Source organism: Pseudopipra pipra, chromosome 2, assembly GCF_036250125.1.
Source record: "Pseudopipra pipra isolate bDixPip1 chromosome 2, bDixPip1.hap1, whole genome shotgun sequence".
NCBI lineage: Eukaryota > Metazoa > Chordata > Aves > Passeriformes > Pipridae > Pseudopipra > Pseudopipra pipra.
In genome coordinates, this window is record NC_087550.1 from 89053184 (window position 1) to 89072010 (window position 18827).

Here is an 18827-nt window from a genome sequence, read left to right on the forward strand (position 1 = left end):
AGGTAAAATATAATATCTGTATTCCTTCTTGCTTTGAAAACCCTTAGGGTTTATAAGCGTGGATCTCATCTGTACGTGAACAAGCAAGTTGGAGAGGTCTTTGCTCCAGAAAAGCTCCTCTCAGTGTATATATTTCTAGTTATTTATTTTTTATTTCCACAGAGTAGCTGAGCTTGGTGTTGCCTTTTCACCCCCAAAGCTGCTGTTAGGTTTTAGGTTTTGGAAATGCTGCAGAAGAGCAGGGACGAAAAGAAACCCTGGGTCTCATCTGGCATCAGTCATGGGACTTAGTTTATACTTTGGAGAAGGAGTGAATTCCTCCCCAAGAAGTAGCAGGTGATTTGAGGACTTGGATAGGGTGTTTCAGTAGTTGTATGCAGGGCTGATGGTGTCACATATACTGACCTGATGTTAATTCTCTGCTCTGTCACTGCTTTGAGGAGCAATTCTCACCAAACCAGAAAAAGAAGGAAGAGAAGGGGGAGATGGTGGCAAACGGAGGAGGAGCAAGCCTTTGCCCTCCTGCTGGCTTTTAAAGCAGTCTTTGCTTGCAATATTGGTGAAAGAAACCAAAGGTATTTTCTGGGGTATTTTTAAAATTGAAAACGGAATTTGACAAGCCTGTAGGGCTTGGTCCATTCTCCTCCCTTTTCCTCATCCCAGCCACCCACAGTCTGCACAGACAGTATTTATTCACCCTGTTTCTCAAACACAGGATAGTGGGCTGGTGTCGCAGCTCTCTTTGTGATCCTTTCTGTCCCTCATCAGGTGAGAGGAACAGGCATTTTAACCTTCTGGGTCCTCCCTGTTTGCACCTGGCTTTTTGCATTTGCAGTACTTTCTCTGCATAAGGCAGGGGAGAAAGCTGCAGATTACTGACAGAGGCTGAGCAATGACTAATATTGGACCAGAGGCGCTGAAGTGTTTAACCTTTAGGCAAAGATTAACTGAAATCAAAACTTGTAAGGACTTGTGCACTCACACTGTGTCATTCAATCATGTTGGTAAGACACATGTACAGATCGGATGATTCCTTTTATTCCTGCGTAATTTACATATTTTGGCTGCTTCACAAAAGAAACCTTGTGTTGAATAAGTCAGATCATGATCTCACACAAGTCCTTGCTTACAAGAAGTTTTCTGGAAGCTGTAGCATAGCCCAAAATTTCGAGTTTTCCTTTTGTGGGTGTAAAACAGAGCATAGGTTACCGGCTGCACTAAAAGTGGGCATTAAGCATGCATATTGCTTCCTAAGCCCGTGTATTACCTTCGACGTTTGTGTATGTGATGGCTGTCTGTTTGATGTTGTTTCATCTGGCAGTTGTACCTCAGAGAGACGTAGACTACTTTAGAAAAGAAGCATTAAATCTTTTTCTTCGTAGTAGTGGGCTAAGTGAAGTATGCCACTTTATAGAAGTGGATTGCGGGGTTGCAGAGAAAATGACGTGATTTTGTTTTCGAGGCTTTTCTTAGTACTCATTTTCTGACAAAATACAGGGCTTTGTTAGTGTTGCAGATGGAGTTTTAAATATTTGGAAGGAAAAATTACAGCGCTCACAACATTTTAATAGGAAGAGTTTCCTTAATTAAAGCCTAGAGGACTTAGGGAATGTGGACAGCTGAGGGATTAGCAATATGCTACAAAGTTCCTCTTGCACATACCAGTAGATTTAGGTTCAGAAGCCAAAGTCCATAATAAATTTGTAGTCTTCTAGCAGCTGTTTGCTGGCTTTAACCGTTGATGCTGCTAGTAACCAAAGCCTGGATTCATTCTATTGAATTTTAGGCACACAGAGGTTGTGCTGAAGGCTAGAATGTAGGTGACCTGGGCATCTACAATTTAGCATGGGGGGAAAGGTGCCTGTGAGGGGACAGGTCTGTCCACCTGAGGTGGTATTCATCCTATAGAGGGGTAAAAATCACTGGTGGGACTCTGTCTCCTAGAAGCGTGAGATACCTGCTTTGAGGCTGCCAGCTGCTCGCTGCTGGCAGTTGTGGTGGTGCTTGTTTGTGCTCCCCAGTTTTGGTTTGGATGGTTTTTTTGTTTTGTTTGTTTAGTTGGTTGGGGTTTTTTTAAATTTTATTTTTTAATGTATGATTGATTTTGGAATAGCGTTGCCAGGCTGCCCCCTCTGCTTTGCAAATCTATCTATTTGCTTTTGGTCTATGTAATGTAAGGTACTGAGCTGTGCCAAGCCCTTCATCACTGTTAGGCAAAGAAATGGTGGCATGTGATGGAGTTGCTGAGTTTCTCTTGTAAGCTGTTTCTCCAGACCCATCTCTTTTTGATAAAGGATCCTATGTGAAACAGCCTCAGGGAAAGCCAAAATGGGATTACTTTTCCTTCCTCTCACTTGTTCTGTTCCTGTTCGGGTGTGCATCATGATAGCTTTCGTGTTTGTTATCCCAAACTGTTGGGATATTTTATGTCTTTTAGCATTTGGGTTTCATTCCATGTATGAAACGAAAGAGGTGTTGTAAATAAATTCCTCTTCCCTTTTTGCCTACAGGGCTTGTTGGTCATTGTGGGTATGGGCCTGTATACTGAATGAATCTGTCCTGTGAGGGAATTAGTGTGTTCATGTAATTTTAGGTTTTCATGATGTATGTAGTAGAAGGACATTAGCATTATGTTAGAACTGCTATTTTTAAGGTATTTTACCTTCTCAGCTTACATTTCTGCTTGAGTGTCACAACCCCCCTACTCCTCACACACCAGTGCATTTTTTCAGTCATTTCAACCTTTTGTTTTCTCTCCTCTCTCAGATGTTTGCCTTCTCCCCTCCTCTGAGTTTAAAGCTTTGTCTCAAACCAGAACTTCAGTTTCTTGTTGAATCTCTCCAGCTGCATGAAGCCTGCAGGACTTGGGAGCCTTTTCCACCTCCCAGGTCCAAACTGTGACCCAGCACTGTCTGGACTGCACACGAAGGGAGGAACCCATGTGTTGATCCCCTTTGGGAAGGAGATCTGCCTTCCAGGTGGGAGCAATGGAGCTTCATATTGCCCAGGGGAAAGCAGGGACGAGGCAGTGGGCAAATGCCTCCCTTGTCTCTGTCACCCCCAGAGATGCTGCTTTCCTTGGCATCAAATGCACACTGAGATTGAAAGCAGAAAAGCTGTTCAACTTTTTGGCATTGTACATTAGTCTATTTTCTCTCCAGCATCTACATCTCCTCATATTGTCTGAGCCTGGAACTTTGTGTAAAGGAGATTGCTATAATTTCCTTCACACACAAGCTTACTTTTCATATCTGCTAGCAAGGGCTTGTTCAGATTACAAGAAATCTGAGACTGGATGTAGAATTGTATAGCAACAGGCATTTTTAGTGTGAATAATAGTGATGTAAGTAGGGTACTAAACATTCCCTTTTTTATGAGAGCTCCGAAGATGTCAGTATAAGGCTAGCTTGTTGCATAACCCGTAAATAGTTTAGGCTTGATGAGGATGGACAGTTGAATTGTATCTAGGACAAACATGCAATCTGAGCAGGAAACTCTTTTAAGTAATCATATCTACGATTGAGGGACTAGTGTTGGAAATGGTTGAAGGGATTTGCCCTGAGGAGGTTTCTCTCCTGGTTGTCTTCGGAAAAAGCCTGTGGCATCCTGGGGTTTTACCGAGGGAGGTCAGCGGTGGTGCAGTTTCTTTGCCTTCAGAGCAGCTCATTGAATGACCAGCAAAAGCACTGGAGGCACATCAGGCAAGAAAGAAAATATTGTCGGAGTGACTGGCAGAGGAGGTGGTTTGCAGGGAGACAATAGACAAGTATTGTTTTCACATGGTTTTTGGCTCCTTCCTGCCTGCACGTGATTCCATCTCCCATGCCTGCACAATGCTGCTACACAGGCTCCTTCAGGCAGTGCTGGGACCCTGCTGAAGAGCTCGCCCTCCCTCATGCCTTTGTCCGGTTAATTTAACTGTCGCTTTATGGCTGCAGCCTCAGTGATGGCACTGCTGTGAGCAACTTGGCTCATTTTCTCCCTTGTTTCAAATGGTGCCTTTAGCATGCAGTAGAGAGGGTGTTGTGCCAAGGGGAGACAAAGCAGCTTCTGTTTTGTGTGTGTTTGGAAGTGTGTTCCTCACCTGCTTGATGAAATGTTGCCACTGAAGGTAACCGAACGTGGTCATAAGGACAGCACTGTTCTGCCAGCCAGTCTTCAAGAAACTAAGGTTTTTTTGACCCTTGAAAAAGCTTCACAGCCGTCTTCTGCAATTACTCTGCCTGAGCAGTGTTGCCGGTTTGCTGTTTCTGGCAGCATGGCTCTGTGCTGGCAGCGTCAGCAGCTCGGGGGCTGGTGGGCAGCTCACAGTGACAGGATGGGTAAAACCCGTGAAGGGCTTGCTCTGCTTGGGCTGCATTTGTGAACAAGGGGCAAAGTCTGAGAGGCACCCTCAATAGCATTTGGGGGGGGCGGGGCGATGCTCGCCACCTGTGCCACTGCTTGCTGGGTGTCTAGTTTCCTTTTGTGTCACTGAGTGTGTGGCATGATAGATGCCTTTTCTTAAGAGTAAACAGTCTGAAGGCCTTTGAAAAAGTCTGTGTTAGGGAAGGACTTGAACGACAGTGCAGAGAAATTAATGTGCTGATGCCAAGGTGGGGAGAGTCTGTGGGTAAGGGGTCTGTGAAAAAGAGATCTTGCATATGAAGTGAAACAGGCACAGAGAGTACTGGGAGCGAGAAGGTAACAGAGGAGAGAGACAGAAGGGAAATAAACTTGCATGAGGTCTTTAGCTTGAGGGTGACAATGCTCAAAGTCTTGTAAAAGACTCTCAAGAAATGGGATGTAATAAGAAAGTTGGACGCTCTTGTATGTTAAGATTTAGGAGGAACTGTATTCGGACTTGATAAGTGTTTACTGCAGCTCTCGATTAAAGTCTTTTCTTTAGACTTTCCCTCCCAAGAAAACTGTGTTTGATTTTCCTCTTAAAAACTATTTTATGTCATATTCCCAATTCCAACACTCCATTGTGATGTTGGAGAGGATCACGTTTTTCCACATTGCACTCTCCACACTGCAAGCTGCTCTGCTTTATACAAACTTCCTACCTTGGCAGTCACTGGCAGGGACTTACCCGGCACTTGAAGTATCATTGCTCTTGTGGTTTGGTTCCTCCCAAAATTACAATCTCCTTCCTTGCGTGGAGGCAGCACCACAGCTCCCAGTTCAAGTACCGTGCTATGTGCAATATTGGCCCAACTTTCCTTGCCAAAATATCTCCCTCGTGTGTGAGAACTTTATTAACAACTGTATATATTATGGATTCCAGCAGCAGAAAAGGTCACTTATTGTGCTAGGCACTATTCAGACTTTCCCTGTCCTGGACAGATTGTGCTCTGAATGGATGCTGGCCAGGTCTGGTGTGCGAGGAGTAGGGGGGGTTGTGACACTCAAGCAGAAAGGTGGTTTGCGAAAGTTAGTTGTGATTTATTGAGGAAGACTTTTCTTTGTGGTTTTGGTGTCTTTTAGGAGTTTTTTGGGTTTTTTTGCTTTTTTTATATGGGTAGAGGGCAGAAATGAAAAGTGAGAAGAAGCTGAAAAGAAAATAAACTGGGTTTCTTGTGAGTTTCTCCTGTTTTTCTTTAACTTTTGTGTCAGAGGCACATAGTGAAAGAAAGGGCAAATCGTCGTCATTTTGGTGCCTCTGAAGGCAAACTGGTCTCCTCTCCACCACTCTGGGGGTCTGTGGATTAGAAGTCCCTTTTCCCTCCCAGCCCTGGGCTGAGTTGTTTGGGCTGAGGCTCCTGCCTGCCACTCTACACAGATCCCAACTCTCCTGTGATCTAAAGATTCCCAAATTCCACAAGTTACCACTGGAGCTCATGATCCTCCACAGCTCAGCTTACTCTGAAACTCCAGGCAGAGCATTGCCAGCTGCCATTTTCCAGGGAGGGCAGCCTCCTGGGTGTAGGCAGGCAGAGCTTTGTCAACAGCATTGGGAAAGCAAACGAAAACACCTTTGCTAGTGTGTTTGGCTTTCCACTGTTTGGTCATGATATTCATTCTTAAAACCCTTGGTTGTGGCTTAAAATGACTGGGTGCCATTTGTATGGGGAGAGCTGAGATTTGTCACTGTCTCATTTCTTAAATCAAAAAGCAAAGTTACTGAAGGGACCAATTTGTATTCCACTTCATACTGATTTAGAGCAGCATATAAATCATCTGGCGGGGTAGGTATACTTGCTCTTGCCTTTATCACAGAACATTGTCTTGCTTTATCCTTGCTGGACTGTGTTTTCTCATTTGCATTTATCCTCATCATATTACTAGGGTAAATAAAATCTTCTGAAATTGTCCTGAGTTTCTTTTCCTTGAGCAGTGCCAATCCCTTAAGAGGGCAGAATCAACAACAGGCAAAGAGCAGTGGTCAGACAGGTCTTCCACCTGGGGGGGTTTGAATGGAAAGTCACCACTTACATGCCCTAGGACATGTCTTTTCTCTATGCTTAGGTGGCTTGTATTTTTTTTAATTTTAAAATTCAGCTCCTGAAATAATTTCATTGTGCTATAGAGTTTGTACTTCCCCCTTCCTTCCTGAAATGTGTTTCTCAGAGACAGATTCTCGTAGGGGTCTCACAGCAGTTTTAATGCCGGAACATGTCAGAACTGTTGTGCTTAGTCTCCTGAGGCATCTAGGCAAATGATGTTTAGAGAAGTATATAGAAACACGACAGACATGACGTGATTTTTCTTTTCCTTTGGTTATGTCCTCCCTGCTTCTGATACTTCTAGAGCTTAATTCTCTTCTTTTCCATCCCTATACAATGAAGTGTAGCAAATGTCCAGCGAAGTGTTTCTGCGTTCCTCATCTTCTAAAAATTTGTGTAAATAAACAGAATTTTCTTCCAATAATGATGTGGAGGGTGGGGTGTTACCTTTGGAAAACATGATGAAGTGGAATAATCGAGCTGTCCAGGTTAATCTTCCATATATGGATCTATTCTAGTAGCTTTTATTTGACTGGGAGTTACTTCCATGGCAACCATGGTCAGATACTTAAAACATTAGCTACTTAAATCATCACAATTTTGTAAATGTTGATGTAATGAAAATAAGAAGTCATTGATTTGCCGTCTGCATGCAGAAAAACCTGTACTGATATTTAGCGTGCAGTGATGAATGGAAGGATAAGTGGTGTTGAGATTTTGTGCTATAGCTGTAAGCAAGCTGATCAGGTGCCGCTGGGTGGCATGCTGAGAGGTAACATGACTGATTTTATTTTTACTGTGCTAGTTCAAATGATCAGAAATATCTTAGTGTACATAGGTGGATTTCTATGCTGGCATCGTATGTGGATTTTAATCTTACAGGCAAAATTATTTTGATCAAAGAGCGTTGCAGTTAGAAATCCCTAGGAATGCTGACATGTCCATTTAATGTCTGAAGGGAAACACATGGAAAGGGAGAGGAAAGCTGCTCCAAGCTTGATCCAACCACGTGAGTCTTGTGAAAGTATAGCTTGCTGAAAAAATTACTGGTAGTCAGACGTGCTGTCACAAACAGCCAGCAAATGTAGAAGTATAAAACACACAAGCCCAATCACAGGGGAGACAAAGAAGGTTTCAATTGGGAGTTTGTATCCACAGATAATGGCTTAAAGTGGTAATTAATGCCAGCTGCATAAAATCACTAGGAAGGACTCACCAGCTGCCTCTCTTCTCCAAGAAAAAAGGATGTACTTTTGTATTACTTCATGAGAATGACAGTCTCTTGCCTCAACCAATTTTAATTTTCTCCTTTTGTGATACCAGTGCCTCTGTAAATGAAGGGACTGTTAGTGGTGCAGCGCATGTGTTGTCGGGAGGAGGTAAGGGACTTTCACTTTCTGAGGCTGGCTCACATGTCCAGATCCCAGGACAGCTGCCAAAACACCTCGCTCTGTGCAGGAGGATCCCTTCTGCAGGCTGCAGCATACCCTCCTTGAGGCATGTGTGTCCATAAGGAGACCTGTGTGGAAATGGTCTTATCCAGTGAGATTTTTGGGTGGGATTCATGTCATCCTGGTGCAAGACATCTGCAAGAGTGATGTCTGCATCTTTGCTAATGACCTCACCCTCCTTTTGTAGTTAGCGGGGAGAAGTAAACACCAGTAGGGCGCACATTGTTTGGCCTCTTTCAGATGTACACATGGGAATGAAATGAGCTGCACCCTGGAAAAAAAAAAAACCACTCCTGAATCTGGAACAGAACACCTTTAGTCTGGCCAACCTTTTTTTTTTTTAAATTTCGGGGTTTTTTTTAAAATATTCCACCAGTTGCTGTACTGCAGTTGTGCTGCAGCCTTCTCTGTGCTGATTTATCCTCATGATAGTTCCTGTCGCCACAAAGTCTTCAGGACTCATTGCCAGGGAGTTATCGATCCGCACTAAGTAAGTGGAGTCCTCCAGAGTCTGGCAAGAATTACCAAATCCATTTATTTTTGTAGACTAGATTTTGGACTGGATTGATCTGTAGGTGAGATGCTATTTGTGTTGTGGACAAATGCTCCAAGGTGGCTGAAATAGAAGTGTAGGACCATTATTAGCCTTAGTTAAGGTTGATGCTTGGGGTTGCTGGAGGCCATTGAGCAGGTGCTGTGACGCAGCCTTAGTGAAAAGCTGAAAGAGCAGTAACTGCCTGCAGTCTGCTGGGTCTGTGTGTGCCTTTTTGTTGTTTGTTCCTCAGTGTTTTTGGTGGGGTTGTTTGTTTGGTTGGTTGGTTTGTTGGGTATTTTGGTGGGATTTTGATTATTTTACTTTTCAGAAATAGATCCTAAGTATTATCATTTTGGCTGCTGTTACAATAGATAAACATGGACAACCTTTAGGACATCCTGCCCATTGTATTGTAAAAGCTATTACGTTCATGTGCTGAGGGTAGGAAATAATTTTTATCTGAAAAGTCCATTCAAAATAGCAGATTAATCCAATTATACATATTAACCTATCAGCAATTAAGTCCCAAACTGTTAAGTTTAACAAAGCTGTCACAGTTTTTTCCCTAAATACACAATTCAGAGGTTCAGCATAGTAGTTCCTAGTATAATAAGCATGTATTCTTCTTCTCTTTTTTTTCTTTTTGCATATGGTCTAAATAAATAAAAAATTATGCAACAGCAAGGACAACAGAAGCAGCTAAGGAAGCACCAAGTTAGCTTTTGGCTCAAAAAGCTGTTCTGACAACGCTTTCTCCCAGGGCTGCTGTTCACTGGGAACTTTGATTTACAAGATTCTTTTACTATTTTGTGGAGTGTTCCAGAAATACACAGTATTTTACTTCAAAGATGCATCATGAGAAGATATAAGAATAGTTTATCCCTGGTGCTTTTTGGGAATTCTGTCATAATACTTTACGACTAAGCATTGCATCCTACTATCAGAATATTTGAAATAATTGCTTGCCATGTAGCATAGAGTAGCTTCTTTTACTCAAGCTGTGTGTACCAGTGTGTATAAACAGTTAACATGTAGTTAGTATTAACATCTGTATATGTCATGAATAGGATATTTGATTGCTAGCATGGCACAAATTGCAAGGAAGTTTAAGGCTTAAAATTTTATCATGCAATCAGCTTTGGCATCACAGGATAATCAAAATATGTGCTACCATTCCCATCAGCCAGCAGCCCTAGGGAACAGAAGTTTTGGGTTCTTCCTGGAATTAATTTAGGGTAGACATCTTCTGCCTGGGTATCTAAGGATAGAAAATTGTGGAGAAAATAAAGATTGTGCCTAAAGGGGTATCCATCTGCCTTTTCATTTGTTGCCTCGATAGGTGCTTGAAGAAGACTCCTACTGTCTTTGGTATGGGAAGGGAGAGCTGGGGGTGGGATGGCATCTGCTCCTTCTTCTGTATCTGCTGGCTGCCTGCTCAGACACCACCTCAAAGCATGTGGATCCTTCCATGCAACATGTCCTACTGTCACTTCAGAAACAAATAGTGGGTGTTTTTAAGGAGGAGTTTCATGGTGTTACCTGTTCTATCTCTTTAAACGGGTGACGTCCCTTCACCTGAGCTGCTCTCTTTTTGGCATCTGGTTGAAGCAGGAGGAGCTGTGGGAAATCCTTCCTCTGCCTTTGTGTCCCAGCATCCTGTTTACTGCCCGGGCTCCTGGCCTGTTCTTTCTGATGCACTTGCTCTTCCTCCACAGAGACAGATGGAGGAGGAGGAAACTTGTGCACGAGGCCAATGCTTTGTCCTTGCAGTGAGGGGAATTCCTGATCTCCACCTCTGCTTTCCTGTGCCAGTCCCGTGCTGGCACTGAAATGGGAACCTGCTTCAGCAGCTGGCTGCATGGAGCTGCTGTCTGGTAGTTAAATAGAACTGGTTGCAATTTTCAAAATTAAAGGAGAAAAAATGAGGAAGATGTAAATAATACTCCTCTATCATAAATCCACAGATTTTTCCGGGTTTCTAGTTCTCTGGGTTACATACAATAAAAGCCTGCTAGCTATGTATTTGCTTATGGTATTATAAGCACAGGGTTTTTGGAACAGATTATGTCCTGCTCCATCATTGGGTCAAGTCCAGTGCATCCTTCGTTTGCTTTTTTGCACTGCTGAAAACATGGGAAAGTAAAGACCTATTTTAGACCATCTCAATAAACAGTTTTAGGATGGGTTTCCTGAGCATGATGCTGGTAAAAATTGAACTTAAAAAAACCTACTTGTGTGAAAGTGAAGGATAAATAAATAATACATGTGGTATATTAAACATATGGGGGTTTGTTTTATTTTTTTTCCAAAGGATGAAGAAGAAGAAATCAAACTGGAGATTAATATGCTAAAGAAATATTCTCATCATAGAAATATTGCAACTTATTATGGTGCTTTCATTAAGAAAAGTCCTCCAGGACATGATGACCAACTGTGGGTAAGCAGATATTTTTCAAACATGTTCATAAGTCTTTCCCTATTGGATGTAGTTTGAGGATGACAGGAATACCATGTTATAGAAAGACAAACTAATAGAATTTGGTGCTTGCCTGAACAGATAGATAAGTGAATCACATAGACTAATCACACATTCTTAAGAGGATGGCTGAACCAAAGCGTGCTATAAGCAGTGGATTTGTTCTTAAAGTAACTTTTTTTCCCCACTTCCCCGATGGATAGTAGCATGTTTCTTGGGAACAAGACAGCTGAGCTGAGCAGTAAGAATATGTGACTGTAAAAAGAAAGCTCCACTTGAGAATTGTACCTATTACATTTCCCATCCCACCTCATCTACACCCTCTAGAGGACTTAAGTTTGGGTTTGAAATGGCAGGATATAGTCATCAGTGCATGTTCTTCCATAAATAAATGGGAGTTAAAGGATAAGATGTGTTGCAATGGTGTGATCAGTTTGATTCCTTCAGTATTGGATGTGCTCTTACTGCTAATACATTTTGCGTAGCTGAGCAAATCCAGATTCCCAGCATTAAATTACAGTGATTAAATCAGTCCTTGAAAATGCGGTAACTGATATGAGACATATTCCATATATGTCTGACACACATTGAAGACATTTGCTTGAATCCATTTTCCAGGCAGATATGTAAAATAAATTCTATTGTCTGCTTCACAAGGATTTCCCAAATCAATGCTGCAACCTGATTGTTTGGCTTTGCTAAACAGCTGGGAACTGTTTTTAATGTGGTTGTACACTGATATTTGTTTTTCAGCTTGTTATGGAGTTTTGTGGAGCAGGCTCTATCACAGATCTTGTGAAGAACACGAAAGGGAATACTCTGAAAGAAGACTGGATAGCATATATCTCCAGAGAGATTCTCCGGGTAAGGAAAATAGTCTGTTCCACACAGAAACAGTCTTAAAAGACATAGCCTAGCTTGAGGTTCTGCAAGAAGCTGTTTCTGATCAATCCCATTAGCCATTTCATCACTTGAAGAGCGTATAGAAACAGGTCTGCTCCACATCATTTAACTGGGTGTGAGTTGTACTGTATATTGTAACAGCAACCTTGCAGAAAATAGCAATTTTTAGTCATGAGAAGCCAGCAGAAGAGCCAGTGACCTTACCTATTGTAGAAGCTGTGAAACAGTGTCCACAAGACCTGAGGCTGAAACGGTGTTGTAGCACAGTAGGGTATGAAATGGACTTTTACAAATGTGCTTGCAGCTGTCTTTCTCTGCTCCTAATCAAACCTATGGAGGAAGGGAGTTGTTGGCTCAGGCCAGCAGTCAGGACTTCTGTGCTGTGATGTGCTCTCATATTGTATATTCCTGCAGTCTGTCTAGAGCAAGCAGCTATATCATGTGTGTCTGTGCGGTGCTAGCAGATGGCGCTGCAAAAGTTTTTCGGGAATAGGGCTGCAACTTACCATTTTTTTCAAAAATTGAAACTTTAACTAGTTACTCTTAATATTTAATTTTCAGTTGGTACTTTTCAGTTTAAGTGCTTTTTGAATTGGAATTTGTTTGCTGCACTAAGTGAATCTGATATGGTTTTCTCGTGCTTCTTCGTGAAACAAATTGCCTCCTACCCATACCACTACACAGTACGTTCAATTGCCTAATCGTAAATGAAGTTCTGAAGGGCTTTATGTTAAAGGAAACCAACACTAGCTCTTGCATAAATCAATGCTGCTGTTGTCTGTGTTATATGTTTGCTTTACCTCGGCGGTTTTTAAGATGAGGATGAAGGGAGACATATGATTCTGGTCTCTTGCTCTAATTCCAAACGCTAGAAGAGAGTCCAGCTGCTGGTGTTTGGGCTGGCACATTTTAAGTTGTCTACAAGGGAGAAGTTGTATTTCAAATCAAATGGATAGCACACTTTAGTATGAGGAAAGCTAACTTCTGCAGGACTGATCGTATGCTTGATTTGAGAGCTCTGTGGCCTTGGAGGTATTCCATGCTATATTGGATTCATTCTAGGTTCTCCTTAGGTAAAGCAGTCAAATGCTTGCTGAGAAGAGGAAAAAAATTTATTTACCTCAGAAAAGAGTTAGGGAAAGCTATTTTCTCATTCCAGGGAAAGATGTGCAGAAGGAGCCTTAATTACTGGCCATCGGGAACTGGAATATCTGAAAAAAAAGGAACGCTAAACTCACATTGCTATGAGACATTGCAAAACCTGATTTGACACAAGAGTTTGTCAGAGATGGAGGAGGTTGTGTAACACAAAGTTAAAATGAGCTAAAGGGCCGAAGATTGGTTTAGGTGGAGACACAGGTGTGAAGATCAACCCAGTGGGTCCTCGTGTGGTTGGAGGAGTCTGAGGACTGCAGGAAAATGATGTGCCCCTCTGTCTCCTCCCAGCCCTTTGCAAACCCAAATGTGTTTTTTCAGTAAGGTTCGATGGTACTCTGGAGAGAACAGACGATTATCTCTTTGGCTGGGTCAGAGTAGCAGAAGGCTTTAAAAAGTATGCTGTGTGAAGCTGTGGAAAAGCCTTCATTCCTGTGAAAAATAAGACCACACTTAACATTAGCAGTCAGTGAAGAGTTTTGGGGACATCAGCCCCCTTGATTTGCTTATGATGTGTGGAGAGAAGTTGTGGATGGTGGGTTTTTTGTCACACTCATTAATTGTTTTAAAAAAATAAAATAGCCCGGTGGTTATGTAGGCAAACTGGTAAATGATCATTTAATGAAGAACATGTGTTAGGAAATACCTCTCTACAGCAACCACTACTCTCTTAACCTCTTGCAGCTGTAAAGTTTCTATTTCTTTATTTTTCATAAAAAATTAAAAGCCTGTGAGAGCAACAAGAATAGGCAAGATGATCCCACTAGAGACTACAATTTTCCAAGCAGAAAACTGAGGAGAAACCAAAATACAGGCAGTTGCTAAGAGGGTTGCGTGTTCTCCCAATTACATTAGAGAGTAAAATGCAACATATGTCTTTCTCAGCCCTCCCTCCACATGGCTAACGCTTTGGGGCATGCATCCAGGTGCTGTCTCAACAAAAAGCACCGTATGCCAGGAGGTTTTGTTTCCTTTGGAAAGTATAATGCTTATGCTTTTTAAATTTTTTTTTCCTCTTCTTTTCTTTTGCATTTTTTTTTTCCTGAGGAAGAATTATCTGGCTTCATGTGTATGGAGGCTAGAGAAGAGAACTGCAGTTTTGCAGCAGAGCATTTCTTTGTCATCTGTCATCCCTTGCCCTCAAACATGACTGCCAGTCCATCATCATCCCACTCCTTCTCAGGGGTGCATATATGCATATTGATGCTGCATCCTTTTCCTTTCCACCTCCCTTCCCCGGACTAAATTCTGTGTGACCCTGTGCATGTCAGATGTCAGTGATGTGCACTGATGCTGATGTCGTTTACAGTGTAAGTGCACGGAGACTTTCTGGGAGCTGAACTTCCTTCACAGGACAGCGGAGAGGTGTTTGCACAGTGCAGATGTTGGGCTGTGTTCATGTACAGTGTGTGCATAACCTGGGGCCTTTGTCTCTGGGTGGTGTGCTGCTACAAGGCTGCTGTGGGTCCCATTGCACCCAGTTGCTGAGCAAGAGCACGAGACCCAGTGCTGTGACCTCTGGGGCTGCTGGGTATGGGTAGTCTGTTGCTAAGCCAAGAGCCTAACTCTGAACATCCTCTCCTTCCTCTTTTCTCCTTAATACAGGGGTTGGCACATCTTCATGCCCATCACGTGATTCACAGGGATATCAAAGGGCAAAATGTGCTGTTAACAGAGAACGCAGAAGTGAAACTTGGTAAGTAGGCACACATGTCCACTTCCTCATTCATTCAGCCTTTGGCTTTATGATGTTCTGAAATTAATTTCATCATTTAAGAGCCCCACAACATGTTTTCTAGCATGAATACTTTGTAACTGCTTCCCTGTGGATTGACAGCCTGCATATATTTCCTCCTGCTTTGGGAGGATGAAGCAGGTTGTTGTTGAATTTTGTCAGAAGATGTTGACTTTCATGCCAGAGAATCAGTGATGGGATCATTTTGTTTACCCTGCTGAGCTTGAGTTTGTTCTAATTCCCTTTATTCTGGACTTGGGAAGTGACAGGAGTCTCTCTTGTATTTGGCTTTCATTAAAATAGCACCTGCTGTTCACGTTCTGGACACAAAAGTATGATCTGGACAGCACTCTCAAGGGAGCCGTAGCATCGAGTTCAAAACACAGTTCCAGCTCTGGCATGCCTGCTGAAAACTGTGCTCATCCCTGGCCTCTTCTCTCCCTGCCAAGTGGACATACTCTTTTTTATTTCCTCTCTAATTTGTCTCTTTCAGTTATTGCACATGTTAACCTTCTGCGTTTGTATCACGCTACACTCACCACCTTTTTTTCGTTAAATATAGAGCCATGCTGAAGCCCTCCCACCCAGCCCACATCCCTTCTGTTTTGCATTACACCTTCCTGCAGCACAAGGCATGGGAAGATGTCCCGGCTGCTGGAGGAGGAAGCTCTCGGGAGAGCTTTCCTTTGTTTGGTCCAAAATGGAGCACAGTAGCTTCCAAACCATTGCTCCCACTGAGCTTGTCTACACCAGTTTGTCAGTGTCGCTCGGATGATGGATGCAGTGAAGCTGACACAGACTGCTACTGGTATAGAAGGACATATAGTACTGGTTGTCAGCAGGGAGAACTGAAGGGTGGAAAACACCCTTGTAATATAATTGCCTTGTGATTAAATGGGCATCTTTTTCACAATGTGTGTGCTTGTGTGCTCAAAGTTAGTGCTCCTTGAGTAATCCTCGTCTTTTGCTCCCACTGATGCTATTGCTCTGTCATCAAAGCAGAGACCAATTCCCTGAACAACAGATCATTTTTTTTTTAGAGCAGAAAAAGTGGTGAGCCAAAAGGGAGGTTCAGAAAGGTGTTTATGAATGCAGTCTTCCCACAGCATGCGAGGTACCTTTGGGAAGTGGCTCTTTCTGTATAGGCAAAGGTGCTTTGCTTCACTGTGTGGGAAGCACTTTCTCAGCCTCCCAAGCAGTATTTTTGCAGCTGTACTCTCCCTTCTGTCCAGGCAGACCAGTGAGAGGTACAGGAGAGATGGTTGTATGCTGCTGTGTTCCCTGACACTTGTGGCCCAAGCACATTGTGTGTGAACCACAAGGGCTTATTTGCCTCAGGATTAATCATTGTATTTTTCCTTAGCATGGTCCTCCTACATGGAACATCTACAGGGTTTTGTTTCCAAATCACTTTATGAAAGTAATCACTGCATTATTTTTCCCCTCTTATTTTATTTTATTCTTTTCCCACCCACAGTGGATTTTGGTGTGAGTGCTCAGCTGGACAGAACAGTTGGCAGGAGAAACACTTTTATTGGGACTCCGTACTGGATGGCTCCAGAAGTTATTGCCTGTGATGAAAATCCAGATGCTACATATGATTATAGAGTAAGAGAGTCCTGTTCAAAGAAAAAAAAACAAAACAAGCATTTGCAGTATAAATGTCCATGAATGATGACAGTTTTTGAGACTTCTTATGCTTTGTAGGAGTAATAACTATTTTGTATAGTTACATTCTTATTATGGGAGTACAAGGTATGGATACTGTCAAATTGTGATCTTTAACAGTTGCTGTTGGTTGTATTATCGTATCTTTGAGACGATAGGTATCCTATATTCCTATATAAGGAATATAGGACTTCAGGACTGCTGTATGTGCTTAGAGAAGGCAAAAAAGAGTTAACTGGAAATGCTTGTGTTCTCAATTTGTCTAATGGTTGTACATTAAATTGTGTTAGACTCCATCCCAGTTATTGTAGTAACCCAGAACAATACATTTTAGGTGTTGCCTTAAATAGAACCACTGTCTGGAGAGCCAGTGAAGTACAGAAAGAGCTCTTAAAACTATTAGTTTTTTCAGGATACATGTACAAAATTTATCCATCACAACATTTCTTAACAAAGATCATTCTTTACATTGTTTGGTGCAAACCAAAGATTTAATTACTGCAAAATTGTAATTGTCTTGATGGTATTTGCTCTGCCCTTAAGAATATGAAGCATATGTGTTTAAAGTTAAATTTTTCTAGTGAAAGCATACGGTAATCTTAAAAGTTGTTCTCAGCTGACTTTAATGAGAGCACAAACAAAGAAAAAAATGTGAAAGTATGCTTTTTTAGAAATATTTGCTTGGACTAATGCAGTGTTCCATATTTTAACCAAGGGCAACAACAATATCAGAAAGCCAGGGATTAAGGTCCTAGAGATGAATATCAATTATATCAATTAATTTTATCAATTTGCTCAGACTGATAATGTTAGCTATCGGTATGTTTGTGTATGTCTAAATCTGTTTAAAAACTGAGATTATTTGAATCAATGTTTTTGTACTTTTTGACTGAGAATGATCAGATTGGTCCTATTTCTCGTGATTTAATTTTTTATATCTATCATCCCACTGTACTAAAGATAATGCTTTATATCTTTGCAGGTGGAGTTATTAGTAAGGAAAGTTTGCTATTAAATGATCTAATAAAATAGAAAAACTCCCTGTAATATTTGTAAAGCAGTAGCAATGTGAAAAACAATTCCTCCTGCCTCTGAAAACACCTGTTGATTGTTACTAGTGGAGCCTATAAGGCACTCTCTCCCAAAAATTTCATGTTTGAAAGATTCTGTAAGGTCACGAGGTTGTGCAGTTTAGCTTAAATGGCTGAATTGGATCACGAGAAAAGATTGCCTTGCTGTGTCTGAAAATACAATTGTTGGAAATGCTTTTCTGCTTGTAGTACATGAAGAGCTTATTTGGTCATTACTTTTAAGTAATTTGAAATAAACACAACACTATTATGACCAGACAGGACAACTACTTTGCTCAAGAACAGCTCTTTCACAGCAGCCTCCTCCAGCACTTTGCCCATTAAGCCGTGTCAGTCTCTGGAGCTGGTTCCTTGCCAGAATCTTCCATCTTTTGCCTGTGTTTGATCTTCCTGGCTCTTGTTCAGGCTCTCCCTAGTCAGAGGTGCTGGCCAGAGGTGGTACCTTGAAAGGCTCCTGCTGAAGGACTTTTGTTCTATAAAGCTAAGAAGGTAGGGGGGGAGTGTTGCCTTTGGCTGCAAACAATGTCTTTGGTACAGCCAGAGGTGAAGTAAATGTTGTGAACCTCTGCCTTTTCAGTGGTGTTGGTGACTAATTCACCTCTCTTGTTTAACACGGGCCAGTATTTTCCTTCTGTTCCTGCTTGTTGTTTATGTACCTGAAGAACCCTTTCTTGTAGTTTTTAATATCTCTGGCCACTTTAAATTTGAGCTAAGCTTTTGTGTTTATAACTGTATCTCTACACACCCTGGCAATACCCTTGTTCAGTCCTTTTTAAATAAGAGAGTGTTGGAAACTGTTGTTTCACAGGCTTAAATATCTGGCAAATGTATTTTCCATTGTCATAATGTGAATATATTTTTATGTGTTATTAGAAAGGGTTGTTTGCTCACTCTGTAAGAATAGGTGCTTGTATTTCTGCATATACATATGTATTATGTGAAAAGAGGGATTTTATTATACTGTTACAAGAAAAAAGTAGCTTGTATTATTTAAATAGCCATGGTATTTGGTTTCAGCCTCACCTACAGGGCCTCTCTAAATAGTACTCTCTTACTGTCTGAATGGGCAAATCCACCTACTAACATATGGTCTTTCTCTTTTTATGCAGAGTGACCTTTGGTCATGCGGCATTACAGCCATAGAGATGGCAGAAGGAGCTCCCCGTAAGTGAAATGTGTGCTTCTCCAGGGGGCTGATTAAGACTGAGACATATACTTGGGTGATGCTGGTTGTAATCTAAGCCTAGTTTTGAGGTTTCTGAAAGTATCCTCATGTTATTTCTGTTCTCTTTGGTTTTGCCTGCTCTATAAATATAAAATCCTGTAAATAGCAATGCTTTTGATAAAGATAGGATTGTGTTTAAGCACTACAGTGCAGACTGCAG

General features: G+C 41.8%; 1 protein-coding gene across 13 annotated transcripts in view; it reads left to right on the forward strand.

Annotated features, from left to right (window-relative positions):
• Positions 1 to 18827, forward strand: part of MAP4K4 (mitogen-activated protein kinase kinase kinase kinase 4) — a 170480-nt gene that overhangs the window by 95459 nt on the left and 56194 nt on the right. For all 13 annotated transcript variants that reach the window (XM_064646328.1, XM_064646329.1, XM_064646335.1 and 10 more), the window contains exons 4-8: positions 10726 to 10851; positions 11644 to 11754; positions 14554 to 14644; positions 16161 to 16291; positions 18552 to 18606. In XM_064646328.1, coding sequence (XP_064502398.1) covers positions 10726 to 10851; positions 11644 to 11754; positions 14554 to 14644; positions 16161 to 16291; positions 18552 to 18606 — 514 coding nt within the window. The remainder of the gene's footprint in view (positions 1 to 10725; positions 10852 to 11643; positions 11755 to 14553; positions 14645 to 16160; positions 16292 to 18551; positions 18607 to 18827) is intronic.